Below are 18,780 nucleotides of genomic sequence, written 5' to 3'. Positions count from 1 at the left end.
TTGGTCCACTATGTACCATCTAGAACAGGGGTCTTCAAACCTGGCCCTTTTATGACTTGTGGACTTCAACTCCCAGAATTTCTCAGCCAGCGTGCCTGTCTGAGGAATTCTGGGAGTTGAAGTCCAGAAGTCATAAAAGGGCCATGTTTGAAGACCCCTGATCTAGAATCATATTGTTCAAGTTGGGTAGCTATACAAAAGCTTTAAATGAATCAGTCAATGTATTCCTTCAAGGACAGAAGATTGAGAATATAAATAAGCATTCTAGATGCATTCCCCCCCCCCACAAAGTAAAAAGAGGTAAATAATGTATTTGGAATTATCCTGGGGTCAAAATGATACCTGCTTACAGGACTGATGTGGTGCACTTACTAAAAATAACTACTGAGTTTTCTCTTAAACTTCATTTTTATATTGCAGAAAAAACCTGTGAAGGTTATGCTTTTAGAAGAAGCTGTTAGAGTAATTCAGATAGCTGAGCGAGCTCGACAGGGCCGACTCAGGGCTACATTCATGAAGCAAATCTTTTTTGAAGAAAAGAGAGAACGATTAGCCAGGCTTCAGGGTACAAAAAGTCCAGATGTTGAAACTGCTGCAATGTGCATTCAAAGGGTAAAACATATATACTTCTTTGAAATATGTTCCATTGAAAAGTGGCTTTATATTCAATTTATTTTGAATGTTCTATCTATGGAAAATGTTCATATCTGTTTTTATATTATTGTTCACTTTTGTTTAATTAAAGAAAAGGGAAAAAATAAAACAACAAATATATATTCTCATACATATATGTATAACATGATTTTAAAAGGATGATTGTATTTCATTTTAATAATTGATGCATATTTTAAGCAGTTTATTCTTAAGTTGTAATGTCAGGTTTTTAATCCTTTAAGTCAGTGGTTCCCAATCTTTTTGGCTGCATGGACCGGTGGCGTGGAGGAGAGGACGGGTTTGCACTCTCAACCTAATCCAGTTTATGTGCAAATGAAGCTTCATGCACTCACTCGCCACTTGCACAGCACTGTTCCAACAGGCCGTGGACTGAGAGTTGGGGATCCTTTCTCTAAATAATTAGAAACTTTAACTTATCTTTCCCATACTGAAGGATTATTAGCAATAAAAAAGTACCAAGCATCCATTTTAAGAGTCTAAGTGACATTTTCTATATAACAGATAAGTAGTTCAAAAGTAGTTCCCCTGGGGGGGGGAAATAAATAATAGTTTTAATGAAGCGTTATTCTCACTGCACAGTTATGCAGTTATTCACTGCAACACAGTGAATTACACATTCCTTTTCTACTTCTTGAATATACACCCAAAATTTAGTACCTCAAAATATATGCATAATTCAAGATTCAGGAAACCAAAATTGACAAATGTACAGTTGTGTTGTTTTCAGAGCTATCTTCAGAAATGAAAAACCCCATACAAATTAATAGAGTAATATTCTGAGTTTTTTCCAAAAATATTTATGAGAATTCCACACAACATATAAACTAATCTGGAAATTACATTAATTTTAGAGTGCTTATTATTCCTCTCAAAAGGAAACTTATTATAACTGTTTGTTGCCCAGTCAGCCAGATGTTTAAACTGAATTTGACATTTTTATCAACCTATCGACTCCTTCCCAAGAACCTGGAATAAGCAGATGTTGATGTTTGATAGTGTTAAAAATATCATCGCAGGATGTAAACTGTTCTGAGTAATATTTCCTTTTGCGGTTGACCAATGGTAACTTTGTCAATGCCAATGGTGTTCATATGGTGCTCCAGTTATTTTGGGCCAAGGGATACTATTACTATTGGTACTACCTTTGCTTTCTTTTGCCACAGACATTCTATTTCTATTTGCAAATCTTTGTATTTTTGTTATCTTCTCCAGTTCTTTCTCTTCTGTTCTGCTCTCTCCAGGTACTGCCATGTCCACTATCCAGACTTTTTTTAAATCTTTCTTATTGACAGTTGTTAAGTCTGGAATATTATGTGGCAGGTGCCTGTCAATTTGAATTCTAAAATCTCAGAGCACTTTAGCTTCTTCTTGGGCTGATCATTTTCTATCACCAGTCCAGTTCTTGCTTGCAGGCAAATAGTATTTCTTGTAGATCTTCTAATGCACCTGTCAGAATCCAATTATATTTCATCTCTAGTTACCGACTATGAAAAACCCCATTTCTGCCCTCTCTGGATTCTGTCATACTACGAAGGGGAAGGGGGATGAGCAAAGGGGTTTTATGGCTCTCACTTCCTTCATTAAAACTTCAAAGGGACTGAATGTGGATCCCATCAAGCGGACTGACCATAACAATATGGCCATCACCTTTCATGTACACCTCTCTGAAGTCTCCCTTCCACTGACTGTGAGGAAAAGGGGGTGGAAATGTAATGCCTGGGATTGTCGCTGGAAGGACGGTGGGGTGGGGGTGGGCTGCTTGGGAACACTTAAAACCTTGAATGGGGGGTGCTCAGGTCCTGTCTAGAATGCCTGCAACCATCTTCTCTTAATAAAGATGCCTGTTGGAAATATTCCAAGAGTTCTGTCTTCTTAAGATGCAAAGTGGGGTGGGTCCTTACATTAGACAGGACCTGCAGAATTAGTCCACCTGGAAGGAGGAACCTTGCCGCAGGACTTTGCAAAAATTACCATGTCAGATGACAGAGCAGGGAAGGGAGAAAACTCCCTGGAAAGGGAGCCACTGCCCCGACTGAAACCCTACCAGATGTTGGGATCTGAGAGGTCAGATTTCTCAGGAGAAAAGGTGGCGGAGACATGGGGCCACAAACCTCGGTGGTCAACGGGCGTTGGAAAGAAAGGCGAGTGGGAAAATAAATCAAGAAAGGTGACTCTGAGACGGGGGGGCAACCAAAGAGAATGGAAGCAGGAGATGGGAAAATCCCTGCACGCAAGTGGAAGGGAGCTGGGCACCGTACTCGGGCTGGATCCTAGAGAAAGCTATCGACCTGATGAAGAGAACTCTCAGCTCCATAGGAGAGGAGTATTCTGAGCCCTACGGCCGCCCCAGCTGCTGGAGCCGCAAAGGGAGAGACACCGAGGGGGAAGTGGAACCTGCAGCCCCGGGGACGTCTGCTGATCCAGTAGTCCCCACTCCCTGTCAACCCACAGATGGCAATCTGGATGGAAGACACTACCACCGACAACGAAAGCACTGATCTATTCAAAGACTCTCGCCGCTGGACGTGAGATTCAAGGGGGAGCCGACACGCTTGGGGTTTTTCCTAACTGAAGTCCTCAGCTACATGGAGGAATATGGGCGGCACATCCCCAGCGACAAAGCCTGTATCCGGATCGTGCAATCTGCCCTGGATGGGCCGGCCGCAGATTGGGTGGTGAACCTGCACGACTCCAATGCCCCAGAGCTCAACGATTTCAACCGTTTCATGTCCTCTCTGAGAAGGCGATTTGAGGACCCCCTGACTGATCGCAAAGCCCGCGAAAGGATCAAAATGATGAGGCAAGGCAAACACCCGGTAGCCGAATATACGCAAGAATTCCGGCCATTGCCAGCAAACTGAAGTGGCCGGAAGACATCCTTCTTAGCCATTTCAAAGATGGACTAAATTATGACTTATATGACGCTTGCCTGCCCCGAGGGGACCCACACCAACTTGATGAATGGTACGTCTTGGTAGAGGAAGCAGAGATCGACATACTGAAGAGACACCGCCGAGGAAAACAATGGAGCCGCTCACCACCTGAGTTGACACGTGAACCAGTGAAACCATCGGCTAGGGCCAAAAAGCAAATGGGGTGTTTCAAGTGCAGGAGAGAAGGGCATCGGGTTGTAGAATGCCGCTCAAAAGCCCCCCAGCACAACCCAGATAGATTACCGGCCAGCAGATCCGGGAAGTGTCCAGCTAAGCCAAAAGAACCTGCTATGAGAATGATGAGGGTGTGGAATCCCCCACCTCGGCTCATAAGGGGGAAAGAACTCCAGCGTACACCGCAGGGCCAGTGGATGCCTCAGACGACAGCTCAGAGGGCGAACCCCTGGTAAGTGGATGCATCGCACCCATCTTCAAGACAGTGACTATATTAATTCCCCCCATGCCCGAAGCCATGAAGGTGAAAGCCTTAATAGACTGTGGCTGCACCCGCTGCCTCATTGGCCCGATGCTAATGGGGAATCTGGGCATTCCATTGAGGAGACTGGAACAACCAATCTCATTTGGCCAGTTAGATGGGTCCATAGTAGGGGGGGTGCCAGCTACCCTAGCCACTTTAGCAATACACCTCTCCCTGGACAAACATGAGGAAGATCTAATGTTTGTAGTGACCCCAGGCATGGAATGCCCGATGATCCTAGGGATGGAATGGTTAAAAAAATGGAACCCCTGGGTGAATTGGAGGATGGCAGAAATCAATTTCCCAAAAGGGGACCCTATGGACTTAAAATCCCAAGGGGAGCTACCAAAATTAAGAACGGAAAAAGCATCCATGGGAGAGGAAAAGGGACTACCAGAAATACCAGAGGAATACAGAGATCTTGCTGAAGTTCTCCAGCATGATGACTGTAGAATCCACCGGATGGGTCATTTCAGCCTTCCTCCTCAGAAGAGACTAGGTCAGAACTTTGGCCACGCCTCCCTCTGGGTGTGTCTTCCCAGTTTTGACTTAGTCTCAGGCTCAGTAGGGCGCAGATTTTTTGGCTCCTTAGCTAGGCTAGGTTAATTGATTTTAATTGCTTTCTAATTGGATCTAATTGACCTTAATCTTATATGGCTGTATTTAACTTGTGTTATTTTTCATTTGAGAATCAGTTGGCAAAATTGAACTCTGAAATTGTCTTAGGCCTTCTGGCCTCGAGCCTAGCAGGCTCCTGTGGAGAAGGCTGCAGGCCGCTTGCAAGTGGGGGCTTTCAGCTCCCAATTAGCAGATCAGCGGAGGAGCGGACCAGCCAACCAGCTGGCTTTCGGAGATCAGAGTCTTCGCAGACTCAGGCATTTGGGGACTTCCCTCTCGGCTTCATTGATACGAGGCTTCTTTCGGCTTCAAAATTTGCATCGCAGCGGAGTCTGTGCGACTAACAGCAAGTGCCTTTCAGGGGGAGAGGGCTTTATTTAAATCGGCTGTTTCTTTAAAGGCAGTTTCGGACGGGGGTTTCGATTCCCTTCTACTCCCCTCTTTGGTGTGAAGGCACTAAACATGCGCGGTCACCATTTTAACCGCGTACCTTGGGGTGGTTGCCTTTTGAATAGGTCATCAACGGCTGCCATTTTGAGAGTGTCTTTAGGCAGTCGCCATTTTGAGTGTGTCACTGAGCACGGAAGCTATTTTGAGGGACCTCGTGTTCCTCGCTAATGCGCTGAGGCCTGCCTTTTTTCTCGCTACTGGTCTGCCTTGCACGCCTTTCACCGGGGCGGAAGTTTCAGTGTGTCATCAGAAGACTCACAGGACTTATTCCTGAGCTGTATTGTGTGTTATTATTCTAACTACTCATTGTGTGTTTATCACATATCCTCGTTTCTGGGATGAGTTGAGCGAAGGTGAATTATTTAACTTCACCTGTTACTATTAGTATGTGGCATTTGTCACAGGCCTAGACAGGCAGTTCTAGGGAGCTGTCTGGCTGTTCTTGCCATTGCTGTTGTGCAGAGTGAGGATCGGTTTTCCATCTCTGTCAACTAGATCTGCGTGTTTGGGTTCCCCCCACTTCTGGATATCTCCTACCCGGTTTATCTAGACTGCAATGGCAGACAGTTCCTCGCCCCAGGCATCACAGGGCTCTGGTATTCCCCCCGCACAAACAAAGCACAGATTTACTGATTTGGATGCGGGGAAAAAGAAAAAGGCCAAGACAAAACACATTTCTACCAAAGAGCCCTCAAAGTCAGCCAAGCGAGAGGCCTTGAGGAGACATTTGGTGCTGGAAAAGGAATTCTTCAAAGCCCAAAGGCTCAGGTCCAGTGAAGCTGAAGTGGTTTCCCCCGCTCCATTGGACAGTTCTCCATTTGAGCCTCCATTTGTACCTTCTCATGATGTCCCAAGGGCTTGGTCTCCACAGGGGGAAACTGAGCAGGTTGGTCCCCCTCGCTCCTCCTCATCATCTACTCATCAAGGCCCTGAGGCCACGTTTATTCCAGGTGAGGCTGAGGCTAGTTCTGTGGAACAAAGGGACATGTGGTCAGATCAGTTTCAGACTTTCATGCACAATGCGTTTATGCAATTCATGTCTTCTAGGGGACAACGACCTTTTCAACCACCACCACCTCCTTCTATAACTCCTTCTCAAATGGGACGTACCACAGTCCCTGGTTCAGGCATTTCTGAGACTTCTTCCCAGCTAGGGGAGGAGGGGTCTGTTGACCTGGAGATAGCTGACATGCCCATGTCAGAGGATGAGGAGGCAGCACCCGAACAGGCGTCAACTTTGGGGCTTTTTGATCCTTCTCTTTTCAGGTCTCTACTGTTAAAGGCCGTTACCTCTGTCAACCTCATTTTGGTACAGGAAGAGAAATCTTCTACCTCCACCAGTCAGGAGTCTAACCCTTTGTTCTCTGAGCAGGTGGTGGAGGACAAGCAGATTCCTTGTCCACAGGTTTTCCGTACTACAGTGGAGAAACAGTGGTCATCTCTGGCCACTCTGCCTTCTCCTAATAATAAAGAGAAGAAACTGTTCAATGTTTCTCCTTCATTTGCTTCCCTCTTGGAGGTGCCTTCTGTTGATACTCCCCTGACTTCTTTGTTTTCCACTTCTGCTGTTCCAGGGGATATCTGTCTTTACACAAAGGGAAAAAACAGACCAACCTATCAAAAATAGTGCCATAAAAAACAAAACAGAAACACAAATTAAGATAGGCAAGAAAATGGTTAGTGAGCACCTGTCCAGCCTAGATGAGTTCAAATCGCCAGGACCAGATGGATTACACCCCAGAGTTCTCAAGGAACTGGCAGATGTGATATCGGAGCCACTGAACTATATTTTTCAAAGATCCTGGAACAGAGGGAACTACCAGAGGACTGGAAAAGAGCTGATGTAGTTCCCATCCTCAAAAAAAGGAAAAAAAAATGGATCCAGGAAATTACAGACCTATCAGCCTGACCTCAATACCTGGGAAGATCCTGGAAAAGATAATCAAACAACGAATCAACGAACAACTAGAGGCAAACAAAGTCATTACTAAAAGCCAACATGGGTTTGTCAAAAATAGATCATGCCAGACAAATCTTATTGCATTCTGTGACCAAGTGACAAAATTAGTGGATCAGAGGAATGCTGTGGACATAATTTACTTGGACTTCAGTAAGGCATTTAATAAAGTAGATCACAACCTACTACTTGACAAGATAGAAAAATGTGGGGTAGACAGAACCACCACCAGATGGATCCATAGCTGGCTGACCGGCCATACTCAGCGAGTGGTCCTCAATGGAACTGCATCTATATGGAGGGAAGTGTGTAGTGGGGTGCCCCCAGGCTCTGTTCTGGGCCCAGTGCTCTTCAACATCTTCCTCAACGATTTGGACAAAGGGATAGATGGGGAACTCATCAAATTTGCAGACGACACCAAGCTGGCAGGAATAGCCAACACTCCAGAAGACAGGCTTAAGATACAGAAAGATCTGGACAGACTTGAACACTGGGCACTAACTAACAAAATGAAATTCAATGGTGAAAAAAGCAAGGTTCTACATTTAGGCAAGAAAACCAAATGCACAAGTACAGCATAGGTGGCACCATGCTCAATAGTAGTAACTGTGAGAGGGACCTCGGAGTCCTAGTAGACAATCACCTAAATATGAGCCAGCAGTGTGCTGCAGCTGCCAGAAAGGCCAACACAGTGCTAGGCTGCATTAACAGAGGGATAGAATCAAGATCACGTGACGTATTAATACCACTCTTCAATGCCTTGGTAAGGCCACACTTGGAATACTGCATCCAGTTTTGGTCACCACGATGTAAAAAAGATGTTGAGACTCTAGAAAGAGTACAGAGAAGAGCAAAAAAGATGATTAGGGGACTGGAGGCTAAAACATATAAGGAACGGTTGCGAGAATTGGGTATGTCTAGTTTAACGAAGAGAAGGACAAGGGGGGACATGATAGCAGTATTCCAATATCTCAGGGGCTGCCATAAAGAAGAGGGAATTAAGATATTTTCCAAAGCACCTGAAGGCAGGACAAGAAGCAACGGGTGGAAACTAATCAAGGAGAGAAGCAACCTAGAACTAAGGAGAAACTTCCTGACAGTGAGAACAATTAATCAGTGGAACAGCTTGCCTCCAGAAGCAGTAAATGCTCCAACACTGGAAGTTTTTAAGAAGAGACTGGACAGCCACTTGTCCGAAATGGTGTAGGGTTTCCTGCCCGAGCAGGGTGTTGGACTAGACGACCTCCAAGGTCCCTTCCAACTTTATTAATATGAACAATATGTCTGAGGCCATGAAGGCGGAGGACAAGAAGTTTGAACTTTCCCTCTGCCGAGCGCACCAGGCTTTGGCATGGGCGATCAAAGCCGCGACTTCATTCTCTTTCTTCGCCAGGGCATCAATCATGTGGCTTCGCGAACTGCAGGCAATTGTTCCACCGGATCAGGTTCGGACACATCAGACACTAGGGAAGCTAGTGGCCGCTTCAGAGTACGTGGCAGACGCTTCTCTACATTCAACCAGGTAGTCTGCCAGATCCATTGCAGCCACGGTTGCCTCTCGTAGTTACTATGGCTGAAACAGTGGAGAACGGATTTGAAGTCAAAGTGACGTCTGTCCATGTCCAAATATAGCGGTACACAGTTGTATGGACCAATTTTTGAACCACACATTATTGAGGGCAAGGATAAACACAAGATTCTGGCTCACCCCTCCAAACGGTCAGATAGGAGGCCCCAGCAGGAGTTCTGTAGGCAGGCCTTCTATCCCAGTGGTCCCTGGGAGTGGAGGCAGCCCTTTCAGGCACGGCAGTCCTGGGATTGGTCAAGAGGCTCGCGATCTTTTCCCCAGGCAGGATCGTCCACAAGACTGCCAGAGCATGGGAGCCAAGGGTCAATTTCAATCCAAACGCCCCTTCCGGGGATCGGGTGGCTGCCCATACAGGTGGTCCAAGTGACGCCAAGGAAGTCTCTCCCATCGGGGGTCACCTGGCGTTGTTCAGTGACATTTGGGAGGCGACCACCACCGACTCTTGGGTCAGGGAAACCGTCAAGTACGGTCTCACCCTAGAGTTCTACTCTCTTCCCCCAGACCACTTCATACACTGTCCGGTGTCACGAAACGCAACGAAAGCAAAATTGGTAGCCACGGCCATCTCCCATCTGACAGAAATCAAAGCCATAGAACCAGTACCACGGGATCAAGAAGGAAAGGGGTTTTATTCCATTCTGTTTGTGGTCCCCAAAGCCTCAGGAGGATGGAGGGCAATACTGGACTTAAAGGGTCTGAACTACTTCTTGACCTACAGGAGGTTCAAGATGCAGACCCTAAAGTCCATCCTCGCCAGTATCAGGAAAAGGAATTTCCTCTCCTCCATAGATCTGACAGAGGCATACTTACACATCCCGATACTTCCAGAACACCGCAGATTCCTTCAGTTTTGTTACGCACTCCCTCATTACCAATACAGAGCTTTTCCCTCTGGTCTATCTTCAGCTCCAAGGGTTTTCACAAAAATCTTGGCAGGCTTGGCAGCTCACCTCAGGATGATGCCGGTGCGCGTGCAATGCTATCTAGACATTCTAGTTCAGTCCAGTTCCTTCCAGTCAGCCCAGTCAGGCCTGGCAGTCACGATACAAACCCTTCAGGTTCACGGGTTCTCCGTGAACTTCAAAAAGAGCCACACGATCCCCACAAAGCGCCTCCTACATCTTGGGGTGATCATAAATTCAGACATTTGCAAGGTCTATCTTTCACAGGAACATCAGGTGAGCATCAGGAAGCTGGTACATCAGGTTCGGAGGGACAAAGCAGTGCCCCTGGTACAGCTGTCTCAACTCTTGGGAAAGATGGTTTCTTGCATGGGGATTGTTCCATGGGCCAGGCTTTACTCAAGAAGCCTTCAGTGGTTCCTCCTTCCCTTTCAGAAACAGAATCTCAGTTCCTCCAACAGAAAGGTCAGGGTTCCCCATCACACTTTGCTATCCCTCCTATAGTGGGCTTCATCCGCAGTGACCAAGGGGACCATCTTCAAGTCAAGCTCACCTTGACTACAGACACCAGTCTGTTCGGTTGGGGTGCCCATCTTCAGACTCATCTGGCCCAGGGACAGTGGTCCCGGTCGGACCTAGTTCACAATATAAATTGCCTCGAACTCAGGGCCATAAACTTAGCACTCTGACAGTTTTCCTCCCTAGTGACGGGACATCACGTCCTGATTCTGACAGACAACATGGCGGCCAAGGCTCACGTCAACAAGCAGGGAGGGACCCGGTCCTGGTCGCTCATGCAGGAGGTCTTGGATCTAGGTCTATGGGCAAAGTCCAACCTGGGGTCCATCAGGGCGGAACACATTTTGGGGGAGGCGAATCAACAAGCAGATTCCCTGAGCAGGGTCACAGTAGACCACTTGGAGTGGCGACTGGACCTGGCACTGTTCAGGGATATCTCGATGAGGTTCGGTCATCCACATCTGGACCTTTTTGCCTCCCTGTCGAACACTCAACTTCCCAGGTTCTTCTCCAGGTTCCCGACACGGGGAGCAGAGGGAACGGACGCCCTTTGGTGCCAGTGGCCGGAGGGCCTGCTTTATGCCTTTCCTCCCCTTCCGTTGTTACAGGCAACCATCCGCAAGCTGATTCAGGAAAGGGCGGAGATAATCTTGATTGTTCCACATTGGCCAATGCATCCGTGGTTTCCTGACCTTGTAGATCTATCGCTCTCGCCACCGTGGAGGATTCCCCCGGACCGAGTAGCTCTCAGCCAAGGGAATCTTCAACATCCAGACCTACAGTGACTGCAGTTGGCCGCTTGGCACTTGAGCGGGAAAGTTTAGCTAGGCAATCCTATTCGCCCAGGGTGATCTCGATGATTCAAGCCTCAAGGTGCCCCTCGACTAATAGGATTTATGATGCCACATGGAGGAACTTCTGCACGTGGTGCACTAAACAAAATCTCAGGCCGCTCTCGTTCACAATCCTTAATATTTTGGACTATCTGCTGGAAGGTATGAACAAGGGTTTATCACCTAGTACCATCCGCAGGCAGGTCGCAGCTCTGTCAACAGTCCTTACCTGTGACAACTTGGTTCCTTTGTCGCAACATCTGGCAGTTAGTGCTTTCCTAAAAGGGGCGGTTAACGCTAGACCGCCTGCGGTTCATCGCTACCCATCTTGGGACCTGCCTAGGGTGTTACAGGCTCTGACCTCTCCTCCGTTTGAACCTCTCAGCTCTTGTTCTCTTCATTTTCTGTCTTTGAAGGTGGCATTCCTAGTAGCCATAACATTGGCTAGAAGGATTTCGGAATTAGCTGCACTTTTAGTTAGGAGTGATTTGTGCACCTTTTTCGAGGATAGGGTGGTTCTCAAATTGGGCCCTTTCTTCATTCCTAAGATTAATACCTTGTTTCACAGGTCCCAAGACTTGGTTCTTCCAAATTTCTGTCCAAATCCTTCACATAGTCTAGAATGACAGTGGCATAAATTGGATGTGCGCAGGGCTCTGCATCATTATGTCAAACGAAGCTTGGCTTTTCGCAAGTCGGAGGCCTTGTTCGTGTCTTTTCAACCCTCTGCCATGGGTCAGAAGGTTTCATCTTCAACCATTGGTAGGTGGATAAGGGCATGCATTGCTCGGGCCTTTTGCAGTCACTTCCAGTTCCTGCACACATCACGGCTCACTCGACGCGCAGCGCAGGTGCGTCTGCAGCTTGGTCTACACAAGCTTCGGTCGAGGAGATTTGTAGAGTAGCAACGTGGTCCTCCCCTTCCTCATTTGTCAGGCATTATAGGATAGATAGGTTTGCAGCGGCGGATGCTGCGTTTGGCAGACAGGTCCTACAACAGGTTTCTTCTCAGGGGACTCAAGCCTAGACTCCCCCCCCCGTAGGGACATGAGCGGCTTTGATATGTCCCATCCGGTGGATTCTATACTCATCATGCTGGAGAAGGGGCGTTGTCTTACCTGAATGCCTTTTCTCAGCATGATGATGTAGAATCCACACCCTCCCATTAGGGTAGTCTAGGCAGGTGTCACGATGATTGGAGCCATTGTGCCAGACTTCGTCAGGGATGCTTTGCCTCATCAAAACTGGTAAGACACACCCAGAGGGAGGCGTGGCCAAAGTTCTGACCTAATCTCTTCTGAGCAAGAAGGCTGAAATTACCCATCCGGTGGATTCTACATCATCATGCTGAGAAAAGGCGTTCGGGTAAGACAATGCCCCTTTTCAGTCAGGAGAGGGCGGATGAGCTTCCCCCCCACCGACCCACGGACTGTGCCATTGAATTCAAGCCTGGGGCAAAACTTCTGAAGCTCAGATTATACTTCATGAGCCCAAAGAAGAAGGAGGAAATGGAAAGGGGGTTCATTGAGACAGCCAAACCTAAAGTGGCCACCCCAGTCCTCTTTAGAGAGAAAAAGAATGGCTCTTTACGCTTATGCATGGATTATAGATCCCTGAATACAATCAGTGAAAGCAACCTATACCCCTTGCCCCTCATGAAGGACATGTTGTCACACCTCTGGAAAGGGAAAATTTTTACTAAACTAGACCTAAGGGAAGCTTACTATTGCGTGAGAATTAAGGAAGGGGATGAATGTACGACCACATTTAACTGCCTCATGGGGTGCTACCAATTCAAAGTTTTGCCATTTGGATTACAAGGGCCCCCCCGCAGTATTTATGCAATTAATCAATGACGTTCTAAGGGAGCACCTATTTAAGGGGTCCTGGTTTATTTAGGCGACATTCTTATCTTCACCGAATCAAAAGAGGAACATGTCAACCTTGTCAGAGCAGTTTTAAAGAAACTGTGAGCCACCCATCTATATGCCAAACTCTCGAAATGCGAATTCCACCAGGAAAGGATAGATTACCTAGGTTATCGTATATCCCCCCCAGGGCATTGAAATGGACCCAGAAAAGGTCAGAGCAGTATTAGAATGGGCACCACCCCACACAAGAAAGCAACTGCAAAGTTTCCTGGGCTTCGCAAACTTTTACTGCGAATTCATCCCCTCATTTGCCCAGATAGCCCTGCCCCTCACGAACTTACTAAAAACGAAGGGAGCATCCTCAGTAAAACCTAGCCAGCCACTAACATGGACAATGGAGTGCCAAGCAGCCTTTGAGAGATTAAAGAGAATTTTTTCTGCTGAACCAGTACTGAGGCATCCAGAGATGGATAAGCCCTTCGTAATACAGGCGGATGCAAGTAATATGGCAGTGGGGGCTGTACTATTAAAAGAAAACAATGAAGGGGTATTGCAACCCTGTGTGTATACATCCAAGAAACTCACGGAAACGGAACAGCGCTGGCCCGTGTGAGAGAAAGAGGCAAACGTTGGTCATTACTCATGTGGCGTCAGTTCCTTGAAGGCAATAAAATCCCTTTCCAGGTGTGGACAGACCACAAAAATTTGGAAGCCCTGAAAACACCCAGGAAGCTCAACTCCAAGCAAGCCCGCTGGTCCCAGCATTTTCACCAGTTCCAATTTACGCTCAAGCATTTGCCAGGGGGAAAGAACTTCCTGGCAGATGCACTATTTTGCATGCCCCAATATAACAGCACGTGAGACACTGACTCTAAACCGATGATGGTAGAATCACAACTGGCAGCACCAGTATCCACCAGAGCCCAAGCTAAATTAAAACCACAGCTGGGCAGCCAAACCGGAATTGAATTCCAGAAAAGTTTGGAAACAGATGAATGGTTCCAGAAAAATAAACACGTGTGCACTATGAGAGACGGGCTGCCTTGGGTGGGGGAAAAGTTATATATACCAACAACCCAAAGAATCACATTCATGAGCTTTGCCATGGCACAAAATCAGCAGGGCATTTTGGATTTGTAAAAACATTACACTTAATTAAACGGCAATTTTGGTGGCCATCCATAAAAAAGGACATAGAAAGCTACGTGGCCAGCTGCCCAAAATGTGCAACTGCAAAGAGGTTGCAAGGGAAATCGCCAGGACTATTACAAACAGTGGCAAATCCCTCAGCCCCCTAGAGGGAAATAGCCATGGATTTTATAGTGGAATTGCCAGAAAGCAATGGGAATACTGTTGTCTGGACGGTCACGGACTTGTTTTCCAAACAGGTGCACTTTATCCCTTGCCAAAAGATTCCCACCGCAAAAGCCTTAGCGAAACTTTTCGTCCAGCATATTTACAGATTTCATGGGGCACCCCAACGCATCATATCCGATAGGGGAGTGCAATTTATGTCTGCATTTGGAAGGAAGTTTTATCCCTCTTAGGGACCACTCAGGGACTGACATCTAGCCAGCATCCACAAGGAGATGGAAAACAGAACGTTGTCACTCGGTACTTGAGCAATATTTAAGATGCTGTAAGGACCCACCCCACTTTGCATCTTAAGAAGACAGATCTCTTGGAATAATTCTTCCAACAGGAATCCTTTATTAAGAGAAAATGGTTGCAGGCGTTCTAGACAGGACTTGGGGTCCAAGCTCTCCCATTCAAGGTTTTAAGGGGTTTCCCAGTAGCCCCACCCAATCCCCCCCTACTTCCAGCAACAGTCTCAGGCATTACATTCCCACCCCCTTTTTCCTTACTGCTGGCTGGATGGAGACTTCAGAGAAAACTACATGAAAGGTAATAGCCCCCTTTGTTATGATTAGGCCTTTTTGGTGCTATCCACATTCAATCCCTTTGAAGTTGTACCGAAGGAAGTGAGGGCCATAAAGCCCCTTTTGTTCACCCCCTTCCCTTCATTGTATGACAGAATCCAGAGAAGGCAGAAATGGGGTTTTCTATAATTGATAACTAGAGATAAAATATAATTGGATTCTGACAGATGCTTTATTAATTTCCAACAGTCCGATTGGACGGATCTACTCCATTTCACAGAAGTTGCCTACAATAATGCAGTCCACTCCAGTACAGGTTACAATCCTTTTCAAATAGCTACCGTTCAAAGTTTCAGTCCCATGCCAGAATTAACCCCAAACGACCCGGCATTCCCATCACTGAAAGAATGGATGGAACAATTACAAAACACCTGGCCAATAGTTGGAAAAGCACTAGATGAAGCTAGGCAGGCATACAAAGCACAAGCCGATAAAAAAAGGGTTGAGCCTACACCATTCATTATAGGAGAAATGGTGTACTTATCTATAAAATACCTAAAGTCCCTACAACCCTGTAAAAAACTTGGACCAAAATATATAGGGCCTTTTCCAATTAAAAGAATCATAAACCCAGTAACAGTAGAATTAGAATTACCCAAAAATGTCAGGCAAATACACCCAATTTTTCATTTTTGCTGAAAAGAGAGCATCAATTTTTGCCATCGTTATGGCCAAAAATCCCCCCCCACCTCCAATCATGGTGGAGAGTGAACAAAATTTCGAGATAAAGAAAATCCTAGATTCTAGGAGATATCGTGGAGCAACTCAGTACCTAGTTGCCTGGAAACACCTCCCTGCCTCACAAAATGAATGCGTCCATAAACGTCATGTCAGAGCTCCGAGGCTATTAAAGAAGTTTCACACAGAGTATCCTAACAAGCCAGACTAACTTTTATGCCTGTTTTGTTTTGTTTTTAGGTGGATCTCTCTTATTTTTATGGGAGCAGGATGTCAGAATCCAATTATATTTCATCTCTAGTTATCAACTATGGAAAACCCCATTTCTGCATTCTCTGGATTCTGTCATACTACGAAGGGGAAGGGGGATGAGCAAAGGGGTTTTATGGCTCTCACTTCCTTCATTAAAACTTCAAAGGGACTGAATGTGGATCCCACCAAGAGGACTGACCATAACAATATGGCCATCACCTTTCATGTACTCCTTTCTGAAGTCTCCCTTCTGCCGACCATGAGGAAAAGGGGGTGAAAATGTAACGCCTGGGATTGTCGCTGGAAGGACGGTAGGATGGGGGGGCTGCTTGGGAACACTTAAAACCTTGAATGGTAGGGTGCCTTCAGGTCCTGTCTAGAACGCCTGCAACCATCTTCTCTTAATAAAGATGCCTGTTGGAAATATTCCAAGAGTTCTGTCTTAAGATGCAAAGTGGGGTGGGTCCTTACAGCACCATTGTTGCTAGTTTGTCATGCCATTGTTTGTAGTCAGTTTTTGCGATCTTCTTGTAGCAGCTGACCAGGTGAAGAACTGTTTCTTCAGCCTCTTCTTCAGAGGCAGCACTTGCTGTCTGTTGCTATCTTCTGTTCTGTCCTAGCCTATGTACGTCCTTGTTATTTCCCCAGACAACCCCTCTTTTAACACACTGGAAAATAAAACCTTTTTATTTGAGTTACAGACCTGATAATTGTCGCAGAAAACCAAAGCAACAGAACACTTTTCCAATGGAGACCTTGTCCAAAAGCAACAACGGAGCATGAGTCAAACAAGAAATAACTCGCAGACAAAATAAACAGACCATGATCTCTTGACTCTGAAGTTCTTTGCAAACAGTTTCCTCCAGCAACCAGCCCTGTCCACATATTCCCTTTTTGTTACGCAGCCCCCAAGGCATGGCTTCTCACTGCTTTCTCCTCTTCCCCTGGAGTCGCGCCATTGCCTCCCTCTGTCCTAGTTGTGTAACCTGCCTACGTTTACGAGCATCTTTGAAGTCTTCCAGCTGTGCTTCCTCCGAGTCTGACTCAGCTTCCCAGCACAGCTGGCTCTCAGCTCGATCACAAGTGAAAGGACCAGCCTCCTCATCAGTCTGTAAGTCCTGCAGCTCATCAGAGCCTCCCTCTGACTCTGATGGCTCTCCAGGCCCCTCCTCCTCTTCCTCCTCTGATTCCCCAGACTCAACTACCAGGATCGCAGGCTGGCATGGAATCACAACATCTTCTCAGTCCTGAGTTTGTGTGCATTTGTTTTTATGGCCTGGTGTTGTGCAGCCAGAATTAGCCACTCTGTCTCTTCCTTCAACTTTCCTGCTCTTAATCATTGACAGGTCTTGTTATTATTTATTTTCTCTGCTATTTTTTTAATGTACTGGTCATGTAATGGTTTGTCTTTCCATCCCTTTTTTCTGTTCTGCATTTGGTCTTTCTTGTAAGCCAGTTTGGTCTCTCCAGTACTCAGTAGGCCTTCTTGGTTTACTAGCTTCAATTTATCTTCTTCACTATCCTTCAGATATTCTTCCAATGCCGTTTTTTCTTCTCCAACACTTGAAACACTCCATACCTACCTATTTTCCTTGGTAAGTAGTCTATCAACATCGCTGCGTAGATGAAGGGCATGATTCATTGTCATTATTTTTCTAGTCTTCCTATCTTGTATTTTTAGTTCTGCTTGAGTCCAGCCTGCTATTTCAGCTGTATATCTTATGACTGGAATTGCCCAAGTGTTAATAGCCTTGGTGATTTTGCCTCTGCTGAGTTTGGACTTCACTCTCTGATGTACTCACTTCTAATCTTTTTCTTAACTTCAATATGCTTGATGTTGTCACTTTGAAAGATGCCCAAGTATTTGTAGTGATTGCCTTCATCCAGACTCTGGATTTCCATAGGGCATCTTGATTCCTTCAATTATAAGTTTTAGAAATGTCACATCAAATAAAAATACTTAATAAATTCATTTTATCTATAACTACAACAATTATTTAGTATAGTAAAGAATAAATCTCTGAATTAGACCAAATAATATAATATCAAATAGATTAATCAAGTGCATCAGAGCCAGAATCAAAGGGTGAAAATCAGAAATAAACCATAGTGCTATCCTCAGCATATAATGCCAATGAGAATTAATTTCTATATTTATCATATTTAATATATAAATAATTTTGTAGATTATATGTATTTGTGTTTGTGTTTAAATATGTGTGAATTTATAAATAATTTGTAAATAATAACAGTTATAGTCTTATCTTGCTTTATATAGATATATTCAGGAAAGCTGTGTGTTTTTAACTATTTTTAGTGAGAGCTGTCCAGAAGAAAATTTGGGTAGCTTTCTTCCACCTATACCATCCTATCCAAGGCTGTAAAAAACATGTTTGGAAGAATTCCTTCTTGCCCCCAAGCAAGGACACTGTAATTTTCTGTTCTTTGTAATTCATTGAATTGAATTATAAAGAGCTAAAAACAATGATTCATATATTCATCAATTATAAAGAATGCCATAGGAGACATTTGTTACTCTGAGATGTCCTCAGATCATATTTACTATTTTATACAAATAAGTTTGAGAAAAAGAGTTGCAGTTAAGTCAATTGCAAGCTAAGAGTGAAATTCTTCAGAGTAATTTGAGGCATGCCATAAAAGGCTTGTAATTAATTTAAATGAATTCAGGAAAAAATGTCCAGTAGTACTTTATATCCATTAAGGGAGCCAATAATCAGAACAAAAGTTAAAACAATATCTTCTATATGATTGAATATGAAAATACTTTTGAAAAAATGTTTATGAATTCAAATAATTCAATTTATATTTCTATAAATTCTTTTATTCTCTTTTAATTCAGTATATTATAGTTTAAAGAAAAAAGAAGTGGTTCTGAACTGATGTTCTTTACACATTATCTTATGTATCATGTCTATAAAATTGTATGAAAGGAAATAGAAATGCTATAATATGAATGGAATAAAAATAAGTCTGCAAATGTCAACAGAATCAACTGAGGATAGCTTCCAAATTATTTTATACCATATACTGAGAAGGAAAGATGGATATTAGTCCTATTCTGTTTA

General features: G+C 45.0%; 1 protein-coding gene across 15 annotated transcripts in view; it reads left to right on the top strand.

Moving 5' to 3' along the window:
• The window catches only part of IQCA1 (IQ motif containing with AAA domain 1), a 230,963-nt gene that overhangs the window by 33,399 nt on the left and 178,784 nt on the right, over positions 1 to 18,780 (top strand). For 13 of the 15 annotated variants that reach the window (XR_005554642.1, XR_005554640.1, XR_005554639.1 and 10 more), the window contains one exon: positions 421 to 612. The exons of the other annotated variants lie outside the window; for them this stretch is intronic. Coding sequence is in view for 8 of the 13 variants with exons in the window: in XM_039326226.1 (XP_039182160.1) it covers positions 421 to 612 (192 nt within the window). In the remaining 5 variants the exon portion in view is untranslated. The remainder of the gene's footprint in view (positions 1 to 420; positions 613 to 18,780) is intronic. 15 annotated transcript variants of the gene reach the window in all.

This window comes from Crotalus tigris, unplaced genomic scaffold (genome assembly GCF_016545835.1).
Source record: "Crotalus tigris isolate CLP2741 ecotype Arizona unplaced genomic scaffold, ASM1654583v1 scf7180000024340.7048381, whole genome shotgun sequence".
Classification (NCBI taxonomy): Eukaryota; Metazoa; Chordata; class Lepidosauria; order Squamata; family Viperidae; genus Crotalus; species Crotalus tigris.
The sequence above is the reverse complement of the archived record's forward strand: the minus strand, read 5'-3'. Positions and strand labels throughout refer to the sequence as shown.